The 18,446-nt window shown below is 34.1% G+C and overlaps 2 protein-coding genes and 1 non-coding gene across 8 annotated transcripts; all 3 read left to right on the forward strand.

Moving 5' to 3' along the window:
* The first annotated feature begins 454 nt into the window (after positions 1–454).
* LOC118036059 (methylsterol monooxygenase 1-1) lies at positions 455–4,420 on the forward strand. Its single transcript, XM_035041755.2, has 5 exons — positions 455–1,156; positions 1,713–2,035; positions 3,610–3,757; positions 3,840–3,872; positions 4,072–4,420. The coding sequence occupies exons 1-5, from the start codon at positions 827–829 to the stop codon at positions 4,150–4,152; spliced, it is 915 nt and encodes a 304-aa protein (XP_034897646.1). The 5' UTR covers positions 455–826; the 3' UTR covers positions 4,153–4,420.
* Positions 4,421–7,371: 2,951 nt separating this feature from the next.
* On the forward strand, positions 7,372–7,444 carry TRNAK-CUU (transfer RNA lysine (anticodon CUU)). Its single transcript has one exon. It is a non-coding gene; the product is annotated as a tRNA-Lys (tRNA).
* Positions 7,445–13,360: 5,916 nt separating this feature from the next.
* On the forward strand, positions 13,361–18,169 carry LOC118036061 (uncharacterized). Of its 6 annotated transcripts, none has more exons than XM_035041756.2 (2): positions 13,361–15,961; positions 17,311–18,169. In XM_035041756.2, the coding sequence occupies exons 1-2, from the start codon at positions 13,620–13,622 to the stop codon at positions 17,432–17,434; spliced, it is 2,466 nt and encodes an 821-aa protein (XP_034897647.1). In that variant the 5' UTR covers positions 13,361–13,619; the 3' UTR covers positions 17,435–18,169. The 6 variants fall into 6 exon arrangements, with proteins under 6 accessions (XP_034897647.1, XP_034897652.1, XP_034897653.1 ...); XM_035041761.2 differs by having other exon boundaries at positions 13,361–15,915; XM_035041762.2 differs by having other exon boundaries at positions 13,361–15,915; positions 17,254–17,375.
* The last annotated feature ends 277 nt before the right edge of the window (positions 18,170–18,446 follow it).

The following is an 18,446-nucleotide window of genomic DNA, read 5'->3' on the forward strand; positions in this document are numbered from 1 at the left end:
AAAAAAAATCATAACAAAAAAAAATTATATAAAAAAATATTGTAGCAATTCACAGTGTTTAAAAAAAAAATTACAAAGTTAAATTTTTAACCACCTTAATATTAAAAAATAAAATCAACAAAGACAAGTTTGGAAGAAAAAAAAATAAAAAAGAAACACAAAACACACAAAAAAAAAAGAAACAAAAACAAGAGGGAAAACATTGTAGCAACCCATGTAAGGAAAGCTACATTCCTTTTTCCACATGTTTTAGGTATATTATAATTTAACCAGTTTAATATTAAAAAAAATAAAATCAATAATAATAATTAAAAAAACAAAAAAGAAGAAGAAGGAAAGCACTGAATAAAAAAAAAAGAAGGAAAGTACTGTAATAATTTACGGTAAAATATAAAATAAATTATAGTATTTTCTCAATGTTTTAGTTTATTGTAATTGTAAAAAGAGTTGCATGGATGACGTATTAGCTGTAGTTATATAAAGAATGGAATAAAAAATATCTTTGCAGACGGGAACAGTCAAACTAACACCTCCAATGAAAAGAAAACAGAGAGAAGTGTATTGTGCTTTATAAATCTAATTTTATCAGAAAACATAATGCCATCCTAGTGTAATTGCGTTGTCGTATCCTATTATGGGACTCCTATGGCCCCGCGAACGCTGATATAAAGACCAAAGCCCTTTGTTTGTTCCTCAATCCAGTTTTAATTTCCCGCATATTTTAAGTTTAACTAACACCCATCACTCTCTCTCCCCCTTTTCTCTCACCACCACCAATTTTCATCATCCAAATTTAGTCTCCGCCTCTGTCTTCTCCACCGCCGCAATGCTCCCGTACTCCACCCTCGACGAGGCATCGGCGGCGCTAGGAAGGAATTTGACTGTAGCGGAGACATTGTGGTTCAATTACTCTGCAAAAAAGTCTGATTATTATCTATTTTGCCACAACATCTTGTTTCTTTTTCTGATCTTCTCTGTCGTGCCTTTACCCTTGTTCTTCACAAGTCTCTGGCGATCTGCTGGGCTTGTCAAGTACAAGATTCAGCCTAAAGTCAAGTTGTCTCCTTCTGAAGAGTTCAAGTGTTACAAGGATGTTATGTTCATGTTCTTTTTTGTCGTGGGACCTTTACAATTGGTTTCCTACCCTTCCATTAAGGTAATACAACTTTATTTCTTTTTTGGAAAAAAAATGTCTTTGTTAAAAGAGTTTGTTAGCCTCATTTTGGATTTTGATGGGAACATATTTTTTTTTTTTGGGGGGGTGATTTGTGTTTTTGTTATAAGAATTTGTTAGTGAGGTTTTGATCGTTAAAGTTTGGTTTTTGATGGGTAATTTGGCTTTTTAACGGACTCTGTGTAATGATATTTGCTGGGTTTTGGCATTGTTTTCCGTTGGAAATCACATATTTTGTTGATTTATGTGATATTGGATAATTTGTTTTGTTTATTTGGGTAATTATTGCGTGATTTCTATTAATTAAAGCCAGGTGTGTGTATTTTTTTTTTCCTTTGATTGATTTTCTGGTGCCATGTTTAATTTTATTGGAGTATATTGATCAACCAGTTTTAACGTTTTATCCTTTTAGGACGTGGTTGTGACATTTTGAATATTTTAACCATCTGCTGACAAATAATTGCTCTTTTTTTTGGGTGAAATTTTGAAATGAGATTAAGACTTCTGATGTTGCGTATTTAACTTTGCATGTCCACAGATGATTGGGATTCGAACAGGTTTGCCATTGCCCTCCGGATGGGAAATCTTTCTACAGTTGTTGGTGTATTTCATGGTGGAGGACTATACCAATTACTGGATCCACAGATTTCTTCATGGTAAATGGGGATACGAGAAAATTCACAAGGTTCACCATGAATATACAGCTCCCATTGGGTTTGCTGCCCCATATGCGCACTGGGCTGAAATCTTGATCCTTGGAATTCCATCTTTTCTTGGTCCAGCGATGGTTCCTGGGCACATGATCACATTTTGGTTGTGGATTGCTTTACGGCAGATTGAGGCAATTGAGACGCACAGCGGGTACGCATGCTATGCTTTTCTTATTTGCTGAGAGCCCTTTCTACTTTACTTAATTGTAACAAAATGATAACAACTTTAGAACTTCTCTGCTTTTTTACTGTTTTATTATTAGACTTCTCTGTAAATAGTAGATCTCAAGTATCTTCAGTAGTGGCTTACCTTTTTATGATGCGGGGATCGCCATGGAACTTTTTTTTTTATTATTACTTTTCTTTTTCTTTGGTTTAGTCAGCGAATAGTTACTGATTTATAAGCAAATTGACAATCATTTCCCTGGTCAATTGATAGAGTTAGGGCAAGATAAAAATGCAAAACTTGCAAAAGGCAGCTAATGTTTTTCTGTAGAGGTTAGGCCATGTCACTCCCTCCACAGAAAGGGAAGTGCCTATAAAGTACCAAATCTTCTTTTTCTTGTTGATTTTATTCTTGTAAAATTTAAAAGCATACAAAAGGTGATGGATGAATATTGTGATTAATGTTCAGATATAGTGTATACTAGTTCCTATCCTTAGATTATGCATGCCAAAGAGTTTAAGATCAGTGAATATTACCTAATTAGATTCTGGCTTTAACTTTTCCCAAAATTTATAAAAGCTCACAGGTCTGCGTGTTCCTTATATAGGATGAATGAATGGTGTACGTAATAAATATTGCCAAGTTAGTTTTGTCTGACCAGATCCCGCTGGACAACTATGGTGTGGTAATATTGTGTTTATGGCAGTTACATTAACTAAATGCTGCGTGCTTTCTAACTATGATACAGAGTGGTTTGCTAGGGTTGAAACTGTTTAAAAGTAAATTTGATGTTTGGGATGGAGTCTCCTAGTAAGAGTTGTAGTATCTAACTATTGTGTAGGCTTAAGACATGCAAATCTGTATGCAATAGATATACGGAGCTAAAATCCAGTGCTACTACAAGGAGCCATGGGTTTTATTTCCCTCAATTCATTATCCTGCAGACAGGTGTGGTGATGGCTCCAAGTGATAGCTTCACTACAAATTGAAATGACTTGCATGGAGCTAAGAGATAATGATGCTGCTCCCTATGTTTTCAAACTTTTTTCTATATATTTTGGGAATCACAATTAGCTTAAATAGAACTAAGAGATATTACTCAGTTTGTTCCTTCCTTGTATGAAGGAGTGAAAAAGGAAAAAGGAACAATACTACCGAAACATGGGCCTGTACAGCTGCCTAAGAATGGAGAGGTGTGCATACTAGACATCTTCATATATTGTTTCAATGCGATACACATTTAGTTACGGACATTTTCGGGACTTCCTTTTCCCATCATCATTGATGGTTGGTAATTGCAGCTTGAACCACATTGAGCATGTTTCATGTCTTTTGCAAGTTTTTCGGATCCTGTTAGTACATATTGACTCCTCCATCTGTAGTTTTCTTTCTTTCTTTCTTTCTTCTTTTGTTTTCTTGGTTGATAAGCAGCATAAGGACCCGCTTATTCTTGTGCTACTCTTCATCTCCCGGCTATATATATTTTGCAATGATGATTTAACTTAACTTTCGGGGGCACACATGGTATGCATGTGAGTAACTTACATCATGCTATGCAGTTACAACTTTCCCTGGACTCCCACAAAATATATTCCATTTTATGGTGGTGCAGACTACCATGATTACCATCATTATGTTGGAGGACAAAGCCAGAGCAACTTTGCATCAGTGTTCACTTACTGTGATTTTATTTATGGAACTGACAAGGTAAACAGGCAATTCTTGTGACTAACTATGCTATCCTGGAAGTTATGATAACTGATATTGGAATGTTTTCTTTGATGATTAGGGCTATCGGTTTCAGAAGAAGCTTCTTCGGAAGGTAATGGCTTTTTTTCGTTTTCCAAACATGTTGATTGCCTAATGGAACTCGTTTGATATCTATCATCTATGTGTGAAAAATACAGACAATTGTAGTTCAGTACAGGTCAATGTGAAGCAGAATGAACATAGTTACGCTTTCTACTTGGATTTTGTATCATTAATTCCTGCTAACATCATGTTTCTTTTATGTAATTCAGTTGAAAGAGGGAGTGGAAAATGGTGGTGAGCAGAATGGAGGTTCCTACCATATTGCTACACAAGATCTTAAATCTGACTAGCTGTCAGACTGCAGAACTCTTATGCAGCACAATGCCCTTAGGGTACAACTCTTCTTGTAAACGAGCCATTTTAAGCTGACGGTGTCCATATGCTAGTCTGGTTAATTACAAGTTGTGAGTATTCATGTTTTGTGTAGTAGAGAGAAGGGGAGGGTGTTAGGGCTCAATGTCAAGTTTCAGAATGTGGGGGTTTTGTTTAAATGAAATCTGGTTCTCTTTTGTGTTTGTTATCCGTGAAAAGTGCAATCAAATGCTGTTAGTTTTGGTCTCTCGTCTTTGTTTTAGGATGAGCGCTGCGTGACTAAGGGGCTCTGAAATAACAGTCCACAGCAATTCTGAGTTTGATCAGTATCTGCTCTGCTGCGGATCAGGTTCACGAAAATGTTTTTACGTTGTTATTAAACTCGGCAAAACTGATCATCTTGAAATCCTACGATTAACTCAAGTTTTCATTTAAACCATGTGGAAGATTTCATGAGTTTAAATATAATTTTGATGTTTGATAAAAATGTAGTTTTATTTTTAAAAAAGTTTCAAAATAATAATTTTTTAAAAAATATATTGAAATAATAATAGATTATATTGATGATAGTCCCCAGCAATTCATGTTAAGGACTATATTAAATTTAATATTTTTTTATAAATAATTTTTTCTAATTATATGCTAAAAATATATGCTTATAAAATTAAGCTTCAATTTAAAATTAAATATTTATTTGAAATAATGATAATCCTATAAAAAATAAATAAAAATAAGTCTTATAGTTTATTTTCCAACTAATTCAATATTGTAGGACAAGATTGAGAAAAAAAATTAAGAAAAATAAAGGAAAAGAAAAACATATTTATCCGGTGGTTAAAATCATTAAACTTGTGAACCAGGTAACATGGGTTAGCATGCCAAACATGTAAAGTAGGTCATGGGCTCTAGCGGGATTATATTTTTTTTAAAAACTATCTTTTATTTAACTATATAATAACAAAAAAAAAAGATGTCCATACTAAGATGTTGAAAAAATAATAAAAAAATAAACTTCCTAGACTTGTTAACCAAGTCAATCAATCAAACTTGTGGAAATGACTGTGAACTCTATAAATTCTAATAACATGATTTTCTTCTGAAACTATTTTTTTATGATATAAAAAAAAATTGATGGACAAAATATCACAGCCCCGCACAACCTACCAAATATTGCTTGCTTTGGGCTTTACCGCCCTCATGGATTTGTTCTTGGTGACCACGCATGACCCCAAAACGCGTTTAACAAGTCAGTAACCAGCACTACTAATAAGATCAGCTACGAAATCTTCACCCGCTGATGTGGGATATTATAAAAAAGTTAAATTCAATTAAAAACAAAAAGACAATATAACAAACTGGTAAATCAGGACAACATGGATTACCCTAACAGACCTGTAAGTCATGCTAACCTTGTAGAAATAAAAAATAAAAAGAAGGCTGGTGTTGTTATTATTATGATCACTATTACTGTTAATACAATTATTGTTGTTATTGTTATTGTTATTATTATTATTAGCCTTCTTATTACTATTACTGTCCATTATCACCACTATTATCATCACTAATTTTATTATTATCACTACTACTATAATTATTATCACTATTACCATTAATAATATTAATACTATTAGAGTTGTTGCTATTGTTATCATTATCATTATTATTATTATTATTATTATTATGATTATTTTATTATTATTATTATCACAATTATCACTATCATCACCATAATTATGAATATTATTACCATTATAACTATCATAATAAACTATTACTATCACTATTATCATTATTACTATTACTACTACCACTTAATATCTTAATAAATTATTATCACCACCATTGTTATTATTATTATTACTAGTACTATCATAATTACTACTATTATTAATATTATTATCATAATTATTACTAACATTATAGCTATTATTGTTATGAAAAACTATTATTATTACTACAACTATTATCATTATTAGCAACATTGTTATTATTATTATTATTATTGGTTTCACAGGTGTTGTTGTTACTGCTCCTCCTCCTTCTATCACTATCACCATGATTATTATTATTATTATTATAACAAAAACTATAAACTTGATTTGTAGGATAAAACTAAAAATCATAAAAACTTTGATAAAAGAACAACAAATAAATAAATAAGTCAAAAGCTCAAAAAAAGAAAGACCAAACTGAAATAGATATTTATTACTATTGAAATAAAAAATAAAAAACTTGATTGGAAGGATAAAATTAAAAACTATACAATTTTTAACAAAAGAGCCAAGCAAAAAATAAGAAATAAAAAGTAGAATGATCAAATAAAAAAACATTATATATACAAATTAGAGTTGAAGGATTAAATTAAAAATAAATAAAACTTTAACAAAAGAAAAAAGGACTAAAATGAAAAATCAAAACTAAGAGGATGGATTTTGAAACACCAACAACAATGATGGACAAATTTATTTTTGGGGGTAGGAGAGAGAATGAAGAAAAAAAAGAGAGAAAGTGTAATTGACAATAAAAATATTATTTTTAGATGACACACGATACCTATACAGAAAAATAACATGGCTAAGAACAAAATGATATAACAAAATCATATTTTTTACCATTGCGAGGTGTTGCATGCGCAACCTAAAAGGTATGACGTCTCCCACATGCCATTAATTTTTTCAATTTAAAATTTAATAATTAAATTGCAAATTATGTTATCTCTTAACTAAACCAAAAAAAATAAAAAAAAAAAAAACAAATCCAGAATTTAAAAGACATGAATAACCCTATGTCAATGGATTAATGTTTTTAACTCCATGGTTAAATTTATAATTTATATCACAAGGAAAAATGTCCAAACGATCATTGATTTTAGTGAAATGATTTTTTACTTTTAAAGATATCAATGTTGTTTTACTATACATCAGTATAATAAAAGGGCAATAAAACTTCTGAATAATTTTCAAATAACAAATGAAAAAATAAAAACTATTTTACCTCTAAAAATATATCAATATAAGAGTTATTTTAGGGGAAAAAATCATTATTTTACTACTACAATTACAAACAAAGATAAATTAAACATCTTTCTTTTAATACCGTCACATGGAGCCTGGAGTGACACCATTGGAATCAAAACGTTTGCGTTGCAGTTCACTTTTATCAATAATATAAAACAACATATGAAAACGAGACAACAAGCCCGTCTAGCTCAGTTGGTAGAGCGCAAGGCTCTTAACCTTGTGGTCGTGGGTTCGAGCCCCACGGTGGGCGTGATTTCTTTTGTTTTGCTGAGGTACAAGTGTGCCATTCACTGTTGAGGGGCTTCCAGCTGTTGCAACCGGCACAGTGCTTCCTATCGAAAACAAAAAAGTTAATCCATTAGCCAATGAAAGCATTCTCAAACTCTTTTTTATTATTATTATTTTAAGGAGGCTATTTAATTTGAATGGATAAATTCACGATATTTTTTTTCAGGAAGAAACCCACCCAGTCATTAGTTATTACCTGAAGCAACAACCTCAGGCCATTGGGACACGTGGGCCAACCGGAAAGACAAATCTTGAGTTTTGCTGTTAATTTTGCACGAGGAAGCCTTGAAAATTGAAAAATCAAGTTCTGGGCTTCGAGAAGCAGACTCTAGACATGGGCCGTCCTCCCATTGTAAGTTGCCACGTTGAGGTTCATAAGACTTCCTTTTTCGAGGCCTACTGCGACCCCTAGACATTGGAGATGCTGAATGGCCCAATTGGCGATTTATCAGATGAAGAAATAAAAAAGAAAAAGAAAAGCAAAACAGTGGCTAGCGAACAGATTCAGAATCAAGGCCATTGGCTGTCCAATCAAGTTAATTTTAAGTGATCTCCAGGTCGAAGTAGAACCAAGCCAAATGTCAATTTCACCAAAGTGGGTCCAGCCATAATCATGTGGTAGATATATAATATATGTATTAGATAGATTACTGTTGTTATATCTCGGGTCGTGTAAAATGTTTTTAATATAAAAAATGTAATAGGACAATACTAATATTTTGAATGAAGTAAGAAAAATATGAGATATGAATGATTGATTTGATTAAGTTTAATAAATTTAATTAATTTTATAATACGATTAAAAAAAGTATAGATAATAAATAAAACAAATAAAAAAATAATAATAATTAATTATAAAAAATGAGCTATTAATATCATATTTAGGATGAGAAAAAAAAATTTATTGAAGATTCATTATCGTTCTTTCATGGACACCATCCTACCATTAAAAAGAGCTTATTAAGACACTTCTAATAGCACTGTTAAAGGCTACATGATGACAATTAAAAAGCTGTTACGCGTCGTCAAATCAGCAACCTGAAAAAAAAACCAAATAAAATAAAAAAGAAAACTTCATTGAAGATTCATTGTCGTTCTTTCATGGACACCATCCTACCACTAAAAAGAGCTTATTGAGACACTTCTAACAACACTGTTAAAGGCTATATGATGACAATTAAAAAGGTATTTAATCAATTAATTTAATTTAATTCAAAAACAAAATCTCTTAAATAAAAAAAACTAAATTAAAAAAAAATGATAAATAAAAAGACTTGAGATAACTAGGGTTATTTTTTAAATCAATGAGAAATCTTATAGAAAAAAAAATAGCAGAGCCCAGTATCTTATTAAATAAATGTTGAAGGATGAAACTAGAAAATCATGGGCTTAAAAAAAAAAATAAACCCAAGTGAATCTCCTAAATCTGGGTTAATCTCTCAAACTCGTAACCCATAAAATCCTAGACATTAGCTCATTCAAGAAGATCACTTATTAACCAATTTCATGCTGAAGGATAAAACTAGAAAAGAAATTATCAATTTAAAAAATTTACCGAAGTAAAAAAATTAGCAATCAAAAAAATAAAAATCAAATCTAATAGGAAAGAAATTGAAGGAGGATGAAATTATAAGAAAAAAAATTTAGTTTTAAAAATTATCTCAAATAAAACAAATAGCAATAAAAAAAATGAGGATCAAATGATAAATGAAAAAAATTGAAGGGTGAAATTGAAAAAAAATTAAATTTATAAATTATTTTAAATAAAAAAAAACGTGGACCAGGTCTAAAGGAAAAAAAAAAAATGAAGGAATGCTTTAAAAATTTAGAGGGTCAAGTGTAAAAATCAAGAAGGAGATAAAAGGGGGGGGGAGGCCACTAGTTCCAAACCAAAGATCAGTAAGCTGCTTGCGACGTCTAGGGAAGGAGGGGCCGCTGAGACAATTTGAATGCTGCTTTGAAAGCCACCATTGGGATACTGAAGGTCTCCTTATGCGACGCTCGAATGGCGCAACCATAATTTATGTGCTGACGTGTGCAATGAACATATCAACTATTTTTTTTAAATAATATTTATATTTATAAAATAACTAAATGGTTTATGAGTCAACCTGATTATAATAAAAAAAACCAAGATGAAAATATGCAAAACTAATTGGACTTGAGTTTAGAAAATTTTATTTTTAAAGATAATTTAGTTATTTGATTGTGTTTTAAAATGTATATAAAAATAATCTTTAACGCATGTTTATTTTTTTTAAAGGTAATATAATAATTTTATTATGCTTTAAAAATATTAAAAGATTGATTTTTCTCTTATCAATCTGAGAATGATTAATGTATCCATGTAAAAAGATCATAGTACCTTTAATAACTAGTTCATTTGTTTTTTTAAAATGAAAAATTAATGATTATATTTTTTCAATTCAATTACAATTTATCTTGATATACAATGAAAAACTGATATATATATATATATATATATATATATATATATATATATATATATATATATATATTTCAAGTTGTTTTGATTTTCAAAAATAATAAGTGATTCAAAAGGTAATAAAGCCTGATTTTCCCATTTTCCTTCTTGTTATTTCCGTTCTTATAAAGGAGGGTGAAACTTTGCAAATGAAATGTTTTATTATTTTCTTTATACCTTATTGTTTTTTTTTTTGGGGGGTATCATATGGGAATCTTATATTTCCTTTAAGGCATTGGTTTCCTTCTAATAACACAACAGAACTAATTAATTTTTGATAAGTTAAATATATAATCTATCTTTACAAAGAAAGATATTTCTTTATAAACAATAAAAAAAAAAAAACTCATGTTTATTATTACCAAGTTGCTGAAATTTACAGCTCTAAAAACATTATAGAGTCTCCTCTAAATAATCATAATAGATTCTTTTGAGTTGCAAGCCAATAAGCTCAATCTAAGAATCAATTAACACAAGTCCATTAATGAAATAACAACTTAAACAATGTCTAATGGGCTAAAATAAACTCAAATTAAAAATAATTTTTCAACATCAAATAAATAAAATAGAACAATAAAAACAAGGTCTTCATGCTAGTATTCCTTCATGTATCCGAAATTTCTAAGCTTTCTTGAGTGGTGTTTTGACTGAAACTTTTAATGTAGGGATTCAACGAGGAAACTTTGTTTTGATTGCTAGAATTTTATTTTTTATATTGCTTCCTTTCAGTATTCTTGATGTGCTAGGAATATCTGCAAAAAAAAAAAAAAAAACCCAAGAGAAAGATCCCTTTAGATCACGCCACATGAGGTCCATATGAGACTTATAATCTTTGTAAAGTATGGACTTCAATTCTTTAACAAATTCTTGTAATATTAGAAACCCTTGTAGCCTAAGCCTGTAAATAAGCTTTATTTAATCTCTATTTGCTTTTCAAAATTAATTCATTAAAGATCTAGACTAATTGAACCAAAAATAGTTAAGAAAGAATACTATGTAAACGAATATGCTAAAATAGTAACAACAACATAGATCAATATAAATAATATATTTTCAAATTTTGATTAACTTGAAATTTTATGAAAATATGTTTTTACAAGTTTAGTTTTTTAATGTAAAATTTCAGTTCAATCTAATATACAATTTGAAAAATATATTTAATCTCTGACCACTAATATGTAAATATTTATAAGATAAAATTAAGACCTAAGCTGACAGATACCATCCATTGCTGAAGAGAACTTCGTTCTCAATCCTTTCTCCCGCACAAATGCATAGAATCCATCTGTAATCTAACTTTGCTTTTTTTTTTTTTTTTTCGAGAGTTGTTTTTCCTTTATGTCTTAAAAAGCCACCTTGCTGGAGCTGCTTGTGGGATGCCGTCACCAAGTTGGTTCCCTTTTTTTATAGCGAAAATACGCGCTCATGAATGTTCCATATTGATATTGTAGGAGCACCGAAAGTTCCTGGTTGGTGTGGGAGGGGGGGCATGGAGAGTTAGGTCTTGTTGGAAGCCATTTCAGCCATGTCTCCACACACTTGTTATGCATATTCTCTCTTGTTGAACTAGTGTTTTTTTGCTATTTTTACCCATTCTCTTAAACCTAGCTAGCTACTCCATGATATCAATTTAGTCCCATATTGGTATTGTGTGGTAGCTAGCAGAACCTACCCTGTGTTAAGTTATTAATTTAGTCTCGAATATAGTTTTCTTCTTCTTCTTCTTCTAAACCAAGACAGACTAAGGTTTTGAAAACAATCAAACGAGAGATGAACTGAATAATTGGATGGTCACTTGCGTGTGGAAATTCGCTCCTAGCTCAATAATGCCGGCCCTTAGAGGTGAGATAAGGTATCAGACACATCAAACTTACGTACGTTGGAGGGGGGAAAAAGGTGAGGAGATGTTACTTGAGCGGGGAAGACGTTGAGCAGTAAGGACGAACACCTTTTGGAAATGCTTAGAGAAAGGAAAGCTAAAATCCAGCAGGCATTAAAGTAGAGAAAATGACAGCCAGATGTACAGTTTCCCATCTTCAAATTCAACCATCATCCCTAGCTCCTTAAAAGGTCTTCGAATATCCAAAATGAGTTAGAACAGGGAGGCAGAGGGCCAGCCCGTATGGCCTTGTATTCAATTTTTTTTCCCTCTTAATGAGCATGCATAGAGAACTTATAGGTAGCCGGTCACTGCGCTGTGATCCTAATCTGAACTTTCATCCAAGCTCCCTGATGTAGCGTACAATAACAAATCATGGGCCAAGCTCTCTTGATGCCTAGGATTGGAAAGTGGGTGGCAGTTGTGACGTATGCTTCATTGACTAATTGGCAATATTGACAGGCATGAGACATTAATACTGTGCACTAACCTCATTCAAGAGTACTTCAATAGCTGCCTCCTTCTGGTTGATAGAAAAACAGAGTCTTTCCTTCCTTGAAAAACATAATAAATCTTAAACTCCAATGCATTTGGATTAGAATGAGGAGCATATTGTATAGTTTCATGGAGGATTAAAATCCTTGCGAGGCAGTCATATTGTTTGTCGTTGTAATTCTTGTTCTATGAAAGCTCTTTTTCTTCGTTTTGCTTCTGAACCATAGATTAGGGTGGAGTCCATGAACTATATAGGTTAACAGAATAAATTGATTTACTGTTTCATGGGGTGGGAAGTGGGCCACATATTAGTTATATGACTTGTAAATTAACCATTTTAATTTTAATATTTTTTTTAATAAAAAATATTTTAAAAACAACCACTAAACTCCTATAAAAACCCTTGTAGATGTAATATTATATTATAAAACTGATAGTAATAAGACATAAATAAAGAGAGGGAGAAAGCTCCATGGTTGTCTTGGTCAACACTGCCCCCCCTAAGAACCTGGTGGAATTCATTAAACTCCTAGGCTGCCCTCTTCTGTCCACATTCTGGAAAAAAAACCACATGAACAAGAAGTCACAAAAGGAAATACCCAAATTACATGATACTCTCCATGAAAAAAATAAAAATAAAAATAAAACTTAAAACTTTTTTTTTAAAGAGAAGAAAAAGGGAGAAACAGACAAGAAGACTCCTTCCCTACCAGACCCACAATCCAAAAAAGAAAAGGGAGAAAAAAATGAAAAAGAAGAAGCAAGAAACATGAAAAGGATGCCAAAACTAGAACCTTTGTTTTCATTGAGCGTGCACTTCACTCCCCAATCAACAGAAAGTGACAGCCATTGTCAGTAGTGTTTTCGTACGTCGGACCGTGGCGTTAGTGTGTTTCTTCAATTGTAAAGGCTCGGTTCCCATCAGCATGGCTCTCTCCTGTTCCCCCCCACTCGCAAATATACCCGCGCGTTATTCCACGCTCCATATTCCACCATTGAAACTCCTCTCCCAGTCTTTCACAACTCCCTTATTTCTCTCTTCTTACCCCATCACCTCTCTCTCTCTAAGAAAACAGACCCTTTAAAGAAAGACCAATCTAAGCCACACCCCATACTGAAAACAAGAAAAAAGACCAAAACTTCTTGACATGGACACCCGCCGGAAAACGAAAATCCGGCAGCCTTCCCAAGCTGAATGTCAGTCTTGAAACGCCGCAAAAATTTCAAACTTTGACCATTTTTTTGTTCCACTACTATAAATATAATATTGCACATAAAATGGCAACAACAACTAACACAGCAACTACACCACCACCACCACAACAACAAGTAGATACAGCCATGGCAGAAGAGCTAACAGCAAAGGCAGCTCACAAGAGATATGAAGGTTTGGTGATGGTAAGGACCAAAGCAATAAAAGGAAAAGGCGCGTGGTATTGGGCTCATTTAGAGCCTATGCTGGTCCACAATACCGACACTGGCCTTCCTAAAGCTGTGAAGCTACGGTGTTCATTTTGCGACGCCGTTTTCTCCGCTTCCAATCCCTCCAGAACTGCCTCTGAGCATCTGAAACGTGGTACTTGTCCTAATTTTAACTCTCTACCGAAACCCATTTCTTCAATCTCACCCAACACTGCCTTATTGCCTTCTCCTTCTTGCGGTGGCTCTACAGTAGTGCATACTAGTAGTAATAGGAAGCGACCTGTCGTTTCTAGTTCAGGAATTTCCTGTTCTGGTGGCGTTGCATCATCAACGTATCCAGTGACAGCTGTGGGTAGTACGTACCAAGTGAGTCCTCTTGCTATCGTCGATCCATCACGATTCTCAGATGAGATAGCTATGTTGCCACAACAACCACATTTGATGTTGTCTGGTGGCAAAGAGGATTTAGGTGCTTTAGCTATGTTGGAAGATAGTGTAAAAAAGTTAAAGAGTCCTAAAACTTTGCCAGGACAAGCTCTGAGTAAGACCCAGATTGACTGCGCGTTTGATTATTTAGCTGATTGGGTTTACGAGTCTTGTGGGTCTGTGTCCTTTACTAGTTTAGAGCATCCAAAGTTCAGGGCTTTTCTGAATCAAGTTGGGTTGCCTGTGGTTTCAAGAAGGGATTTTGTTGGTGGGAGATTGAATGTCAAGTACGAGGAAGCTAGGGCTGAGTCTGAAGCAAGGATTAGAGATGCTATGTTTTTTCAGATTGCGTCAGACGGGTGGAAGGTGAAGAGTAATGGGGGTTTTGGTGATGTAAATTTGGTTAATTTGACAGTGAATTTGCCTAATGGAACTGGTTTGTATAGGAGAGCTGTGTTTGTTAGTGGTTCAGTGCCTTCAAAATATGCAGAGGAGGTTTTTTGGGAGACTATAACAGGCATCTGCGGGAGTCTTGTGCAACAGTGTGTAGGTATAGTTGCAGACAGGTTTAAGGCTAAGGCATTGAGGAATTTAGAGAACCAGAACCATTGGATGGTCAATCTTTCTTGTCAGTTACAAGGGTTCACAAGTTTGATTAAGGATTTTAGTAAGGAGCTTCCACTGTTCAGGACTGTTAGTGAGAATTGCTTCAAGCTTGCAAGTTTTATCAATAACAAGACACCAATTCGAAATAGTTTCCATAAATATCAATTGCAAGAGTACGGGAATGCAGGATTGTTGAGAGTGCCCTTGCGGGAGTATGAGAAGATGGATTTTGGACCTGTGTATACAATGCTAGAGGATATAATGAGCTCAGCTCAAGCATTGCAGTTGGTCTTGCTTGATGAATCGTATAAGATAGTATCAATGGAGGATCCTACTTCAAGAGAAGTTGCTGAGATGATTAGAGATGTGGGGTTTTGGAATGATTTGAATGCGGTGCATTCGCTAGTTAAGTTGATCAAGGAAATGGCTCAAGAGATTGAGATAGAGAGGCCATTAGTAGGGCAATGTCTGCCGCTATGGGATGAACTTAGAGCAAAAGTGAAGGATTGGTGTTCAAAGTTCCACATTGCTGAAGGAGCAGTGGAGAAAGTGATCGAAAGACGATTCAAGAAGAATTATCATCCTGCTTGGGCCGCGGCTTACATACTAGATCCACTTTATTTGCTGAGGGACAACAGTGGGAAATTCCTTCCTCCTTTCAAATGCTTGACCCCGGAGCAGGAAAAGGATGTAGACAAGCTTATAACCAGGCTTGTTTCAAGGGAGGAGGCTCATATTGCACTGATGGAACTCATGAAATGGAGAACAGAAGGGCTTGATCCTGTGTATGCAAGGGCTGTCCAGATGAAGGAGAGGGATCCCGTTACAGGAAAGATGAGGATAGTAAATCCCCAGAGTAGTAGGCTTGTCTGGGAGACTTATCTTACTGAGTTCAAGTCACTAGGGAAAGTTGCAGTTAGGCTTATTTTTCTTCATGCCACTTCATGCGGGTTCAAATGCAATTGGTCTTTGCTGAGATGGGTGTGTGCCCACGGGCACTCAAGGGAAGGCATGGACAAGGTACAAAAGTTGATATTTATTGCTGCTCACTCAAAGCTTGATAGGCGGGATGTTTTGAGCGATGAAGATAAGGATGCAGATCTCTTTGCATTGGCAAATGGTGAGGATGATGTGCTAAACGAGGTTCTTGTTGATACATCCTCAGTGTAACATTTTTTTCCACTACTTTTGAATTTAAATTTGTAGGATTTATTTGAATTCTTCCCACTTCTTATATCCTTTTGTATTTCTTTACTTACTCTTTAGAAGATTTCGGGGCAGTCAGATTGGAGGAAGAGATGAATTAATAGGGATTCTGTTTCTGTATGCCTAGTAATGCATACCTCATAAATTGAGCAAGTTCTCATCTTTCATTCTAGGATGAATTTTGGAGGTTCTCAGTTTGCGGGAAAAAAAAAAGAAGAAAGAAAGAATCTTGTTTGTAAAGATAGCAATTTCTTTTTAACAGATTTTTCAGAACGGGAACACTTGTACAATTTTGTTCTTCAAGTATTCTCCGTACTTTCTAAGATTGAGTTTATACAAGAGCAATTGCTACGAATTCTCTGAACCTAACATGTTAAATACTCTCATTTAAGCTTGGGTGAGGTATATCTGGGTTGTTCAGCAGTTGATTTTCTGAGCATGATGTTCATGACTTTATTTAGAACGTCGTTATGAAACTCTGGTAGCCATTATGGTTATTATATTCTTCACCATTATGTCATCATTGTTGAAGTTCTCCATTTCCAAGGATGACTTGCTTTCTCTCATAAAAGTTTGTCACCGTTCTTAAATTCAACCAAAAGTCCTGCTAAACTTTTGAAGTTAACGAGACTGTGGAGTTTAGTGCCTGTTCTCCTATTCATTGCGATGTAGATCCCTCTATTCTTGCCTGATGATCTTATAATTCCTTGAGCAACAAGGATGATTCACTGCCTTATATGATCATATTTTCCTTAATTGAGTTTCATGTTATGCATGTATGGTGTAATGATTAGAAGGGGTCTGCTTGAAAACTTTTCATGTTTTTCGTGCTCCTTTGTGTGCCCAAATAGGTTTCTTAGGATGGGATTCTAGTTTTATTTCCCACAATGAAAATAGATTCTTCTGTTGAACCTTGCCTCATATTTTCCTGGTTATGTTCCAAAATTAGGTAAGTTCCTGACTATAGGAGCTCCTTCACATGCCATGCTTGGAAGTATCTTTATCACATCTACTCGAGCTGCTTGCCTAGTTAAATGCTGAATCACAAAGTTTGCAGTATCATTCTCTGCCCCGAGTTCATAACCTTGGGGATTCCGAGGCGGGATCTGCTCCTTTCCTCTTTTAATATTTTGTTTCTAAAATTAACAAGTCTTCTTTAATGATGTAACTTTAATCACTATACTAATCTATTGCCTGGTATGTGTGAGTGCAACAATCTACTCTGGGAACATAATGATTTTCCATTTGTCAGGAACTTTGATCTGAAGAAAACTGAGATATTATGCTAAATTAATCTTTGTGGTGGCAGAAGCGTTCGACAAAGATATTGTTGGACTGGAGAAACCACCGTAAGATTGTTGGATGTTAGTACAATGCCATGGACAATGATTAAAGGTGGAATTCTGCCAGAAGGATCCAAGGACTTGACTTGAAATTTTTGGAAGTGAGATGTCAATTTGTAACCAGAGGTTGCTTAAACAAGCTGGTTCGGTGTATGGCAAGCCAAGCACCTCTACGTGGGTCAACAACCTCGGAAGGACCTGAAAGAACACCTTTCTAGCTGGAGAAGCACTTGCAACTGTTTTCTTTCTTTCTTTTTTTATCTCAATCCATATCTCCTGGTTTTTGTGTCTTTGGGAAGGTGGAGCCCCACCATGAAAGAAGAAGTGGAAGTCTTTTTCCAAACTTTGGTTGTCATGGAGGGAGAAAGAGAGACATCAGGGTTTTTCCCATCAAATCATCTTTCGGGTAACTTCTCTTTTAAACATTCCAAAGCTTGTGACGTTCATGCAGGGTAACTGGGCAATGTTCCCCATAATTGCGTGAAAGGTGTTTATAGGACCCAAAACGAAGACTGTCGGTATGAAGCACTGCAGAAGATGCTTGAGAGTGGTTCTGCAACAAATTCAAACCAATTTTATTGGTTCCTTATCTATAGCTGATCAAGTTGGAAAAATATAGTTTAACGGGACGCAGTGGATTCAATCATCCTTAGTTTCATTATGCAGTTCACCAATGATGTGCTAAGGAATTACATTCTGATTGGTTTTGAATTGTTGTTTCTTCTTCTCCTCTTTTCCCTCCGTGTGTATGTTCCTGAATATAAACACTATGTACATGTGATGCTTTTATGGCTGCTAATAGAAAAGTGTTAACCTGTTTTGTTTGTTCTGGGTACCATGTCCTTTTACCAATCATAATTATTCACATGGAAGGCATCGAAACATCACTGCTTGATATCGGAGGAATGATGGGAACCTCGGTTCTGTCGAAGACTCCACATTTTGTGTCTGCGTCTGCGTCTGCTTGGGAATGGAAGTTGAGAATCTTTTTGATGGTTCGAGGAGTGAACATGAATCCTGTTAGAAGTCTTTAGTTTTTCCCGTACACTATATACATAAACTTTGTACAAGTACTCGCAAAATTTCAGATTAAAACAGAGTG

The sequence above is a fragment of the Populus alba genome, chromosome 1, assembly GCF_005239225.2.
Source record: "Populus alba chromosome 1, ASM523922v2, whole genome shotgun sequence".
Classification (NCBI taxonomy): Eukaryota; Viridiplantae; Streptophyta; class Magnoliopsida; order Malpighiales; family Salicaceae; genus Populus; species Populus alba.

Coding starts and splice junctions, on each gene's coding strand:
- LOC118036059 (XM_035041755.2), top strand. CDS start 827: ATGCTCCCGTACTCCACCCTCGACGAGGCATCGGCGGCGCTAGGAAGG. Junction 1,157..1,712: donor TTTCCTACCCTTCCATTAAG/GTAATACAACTT, acceptor GCATGTCCACAG/ATGATTGGGATTCGAACAGG. Junction 2,036..3,609: donor GCAATTGAGACGCACAGCGG/GTACGCATGCTA, acceptor CATGCTATGCAG/TTACAACTTTCCCTGGACTC.
- LOC118036061 (XM_035041756.2), top strand. CDS start 13,620: ATGGCAACAACAACTAACACAGCAACTACACCACCACCACCACAACAA. Junction 15,962..17,310: donor CTTGTTGATACATCCTCAGT/GTAACATTTTTT, acceptor TTGTGGTGGCAG/AAGCGTTCGACAAAGATATT.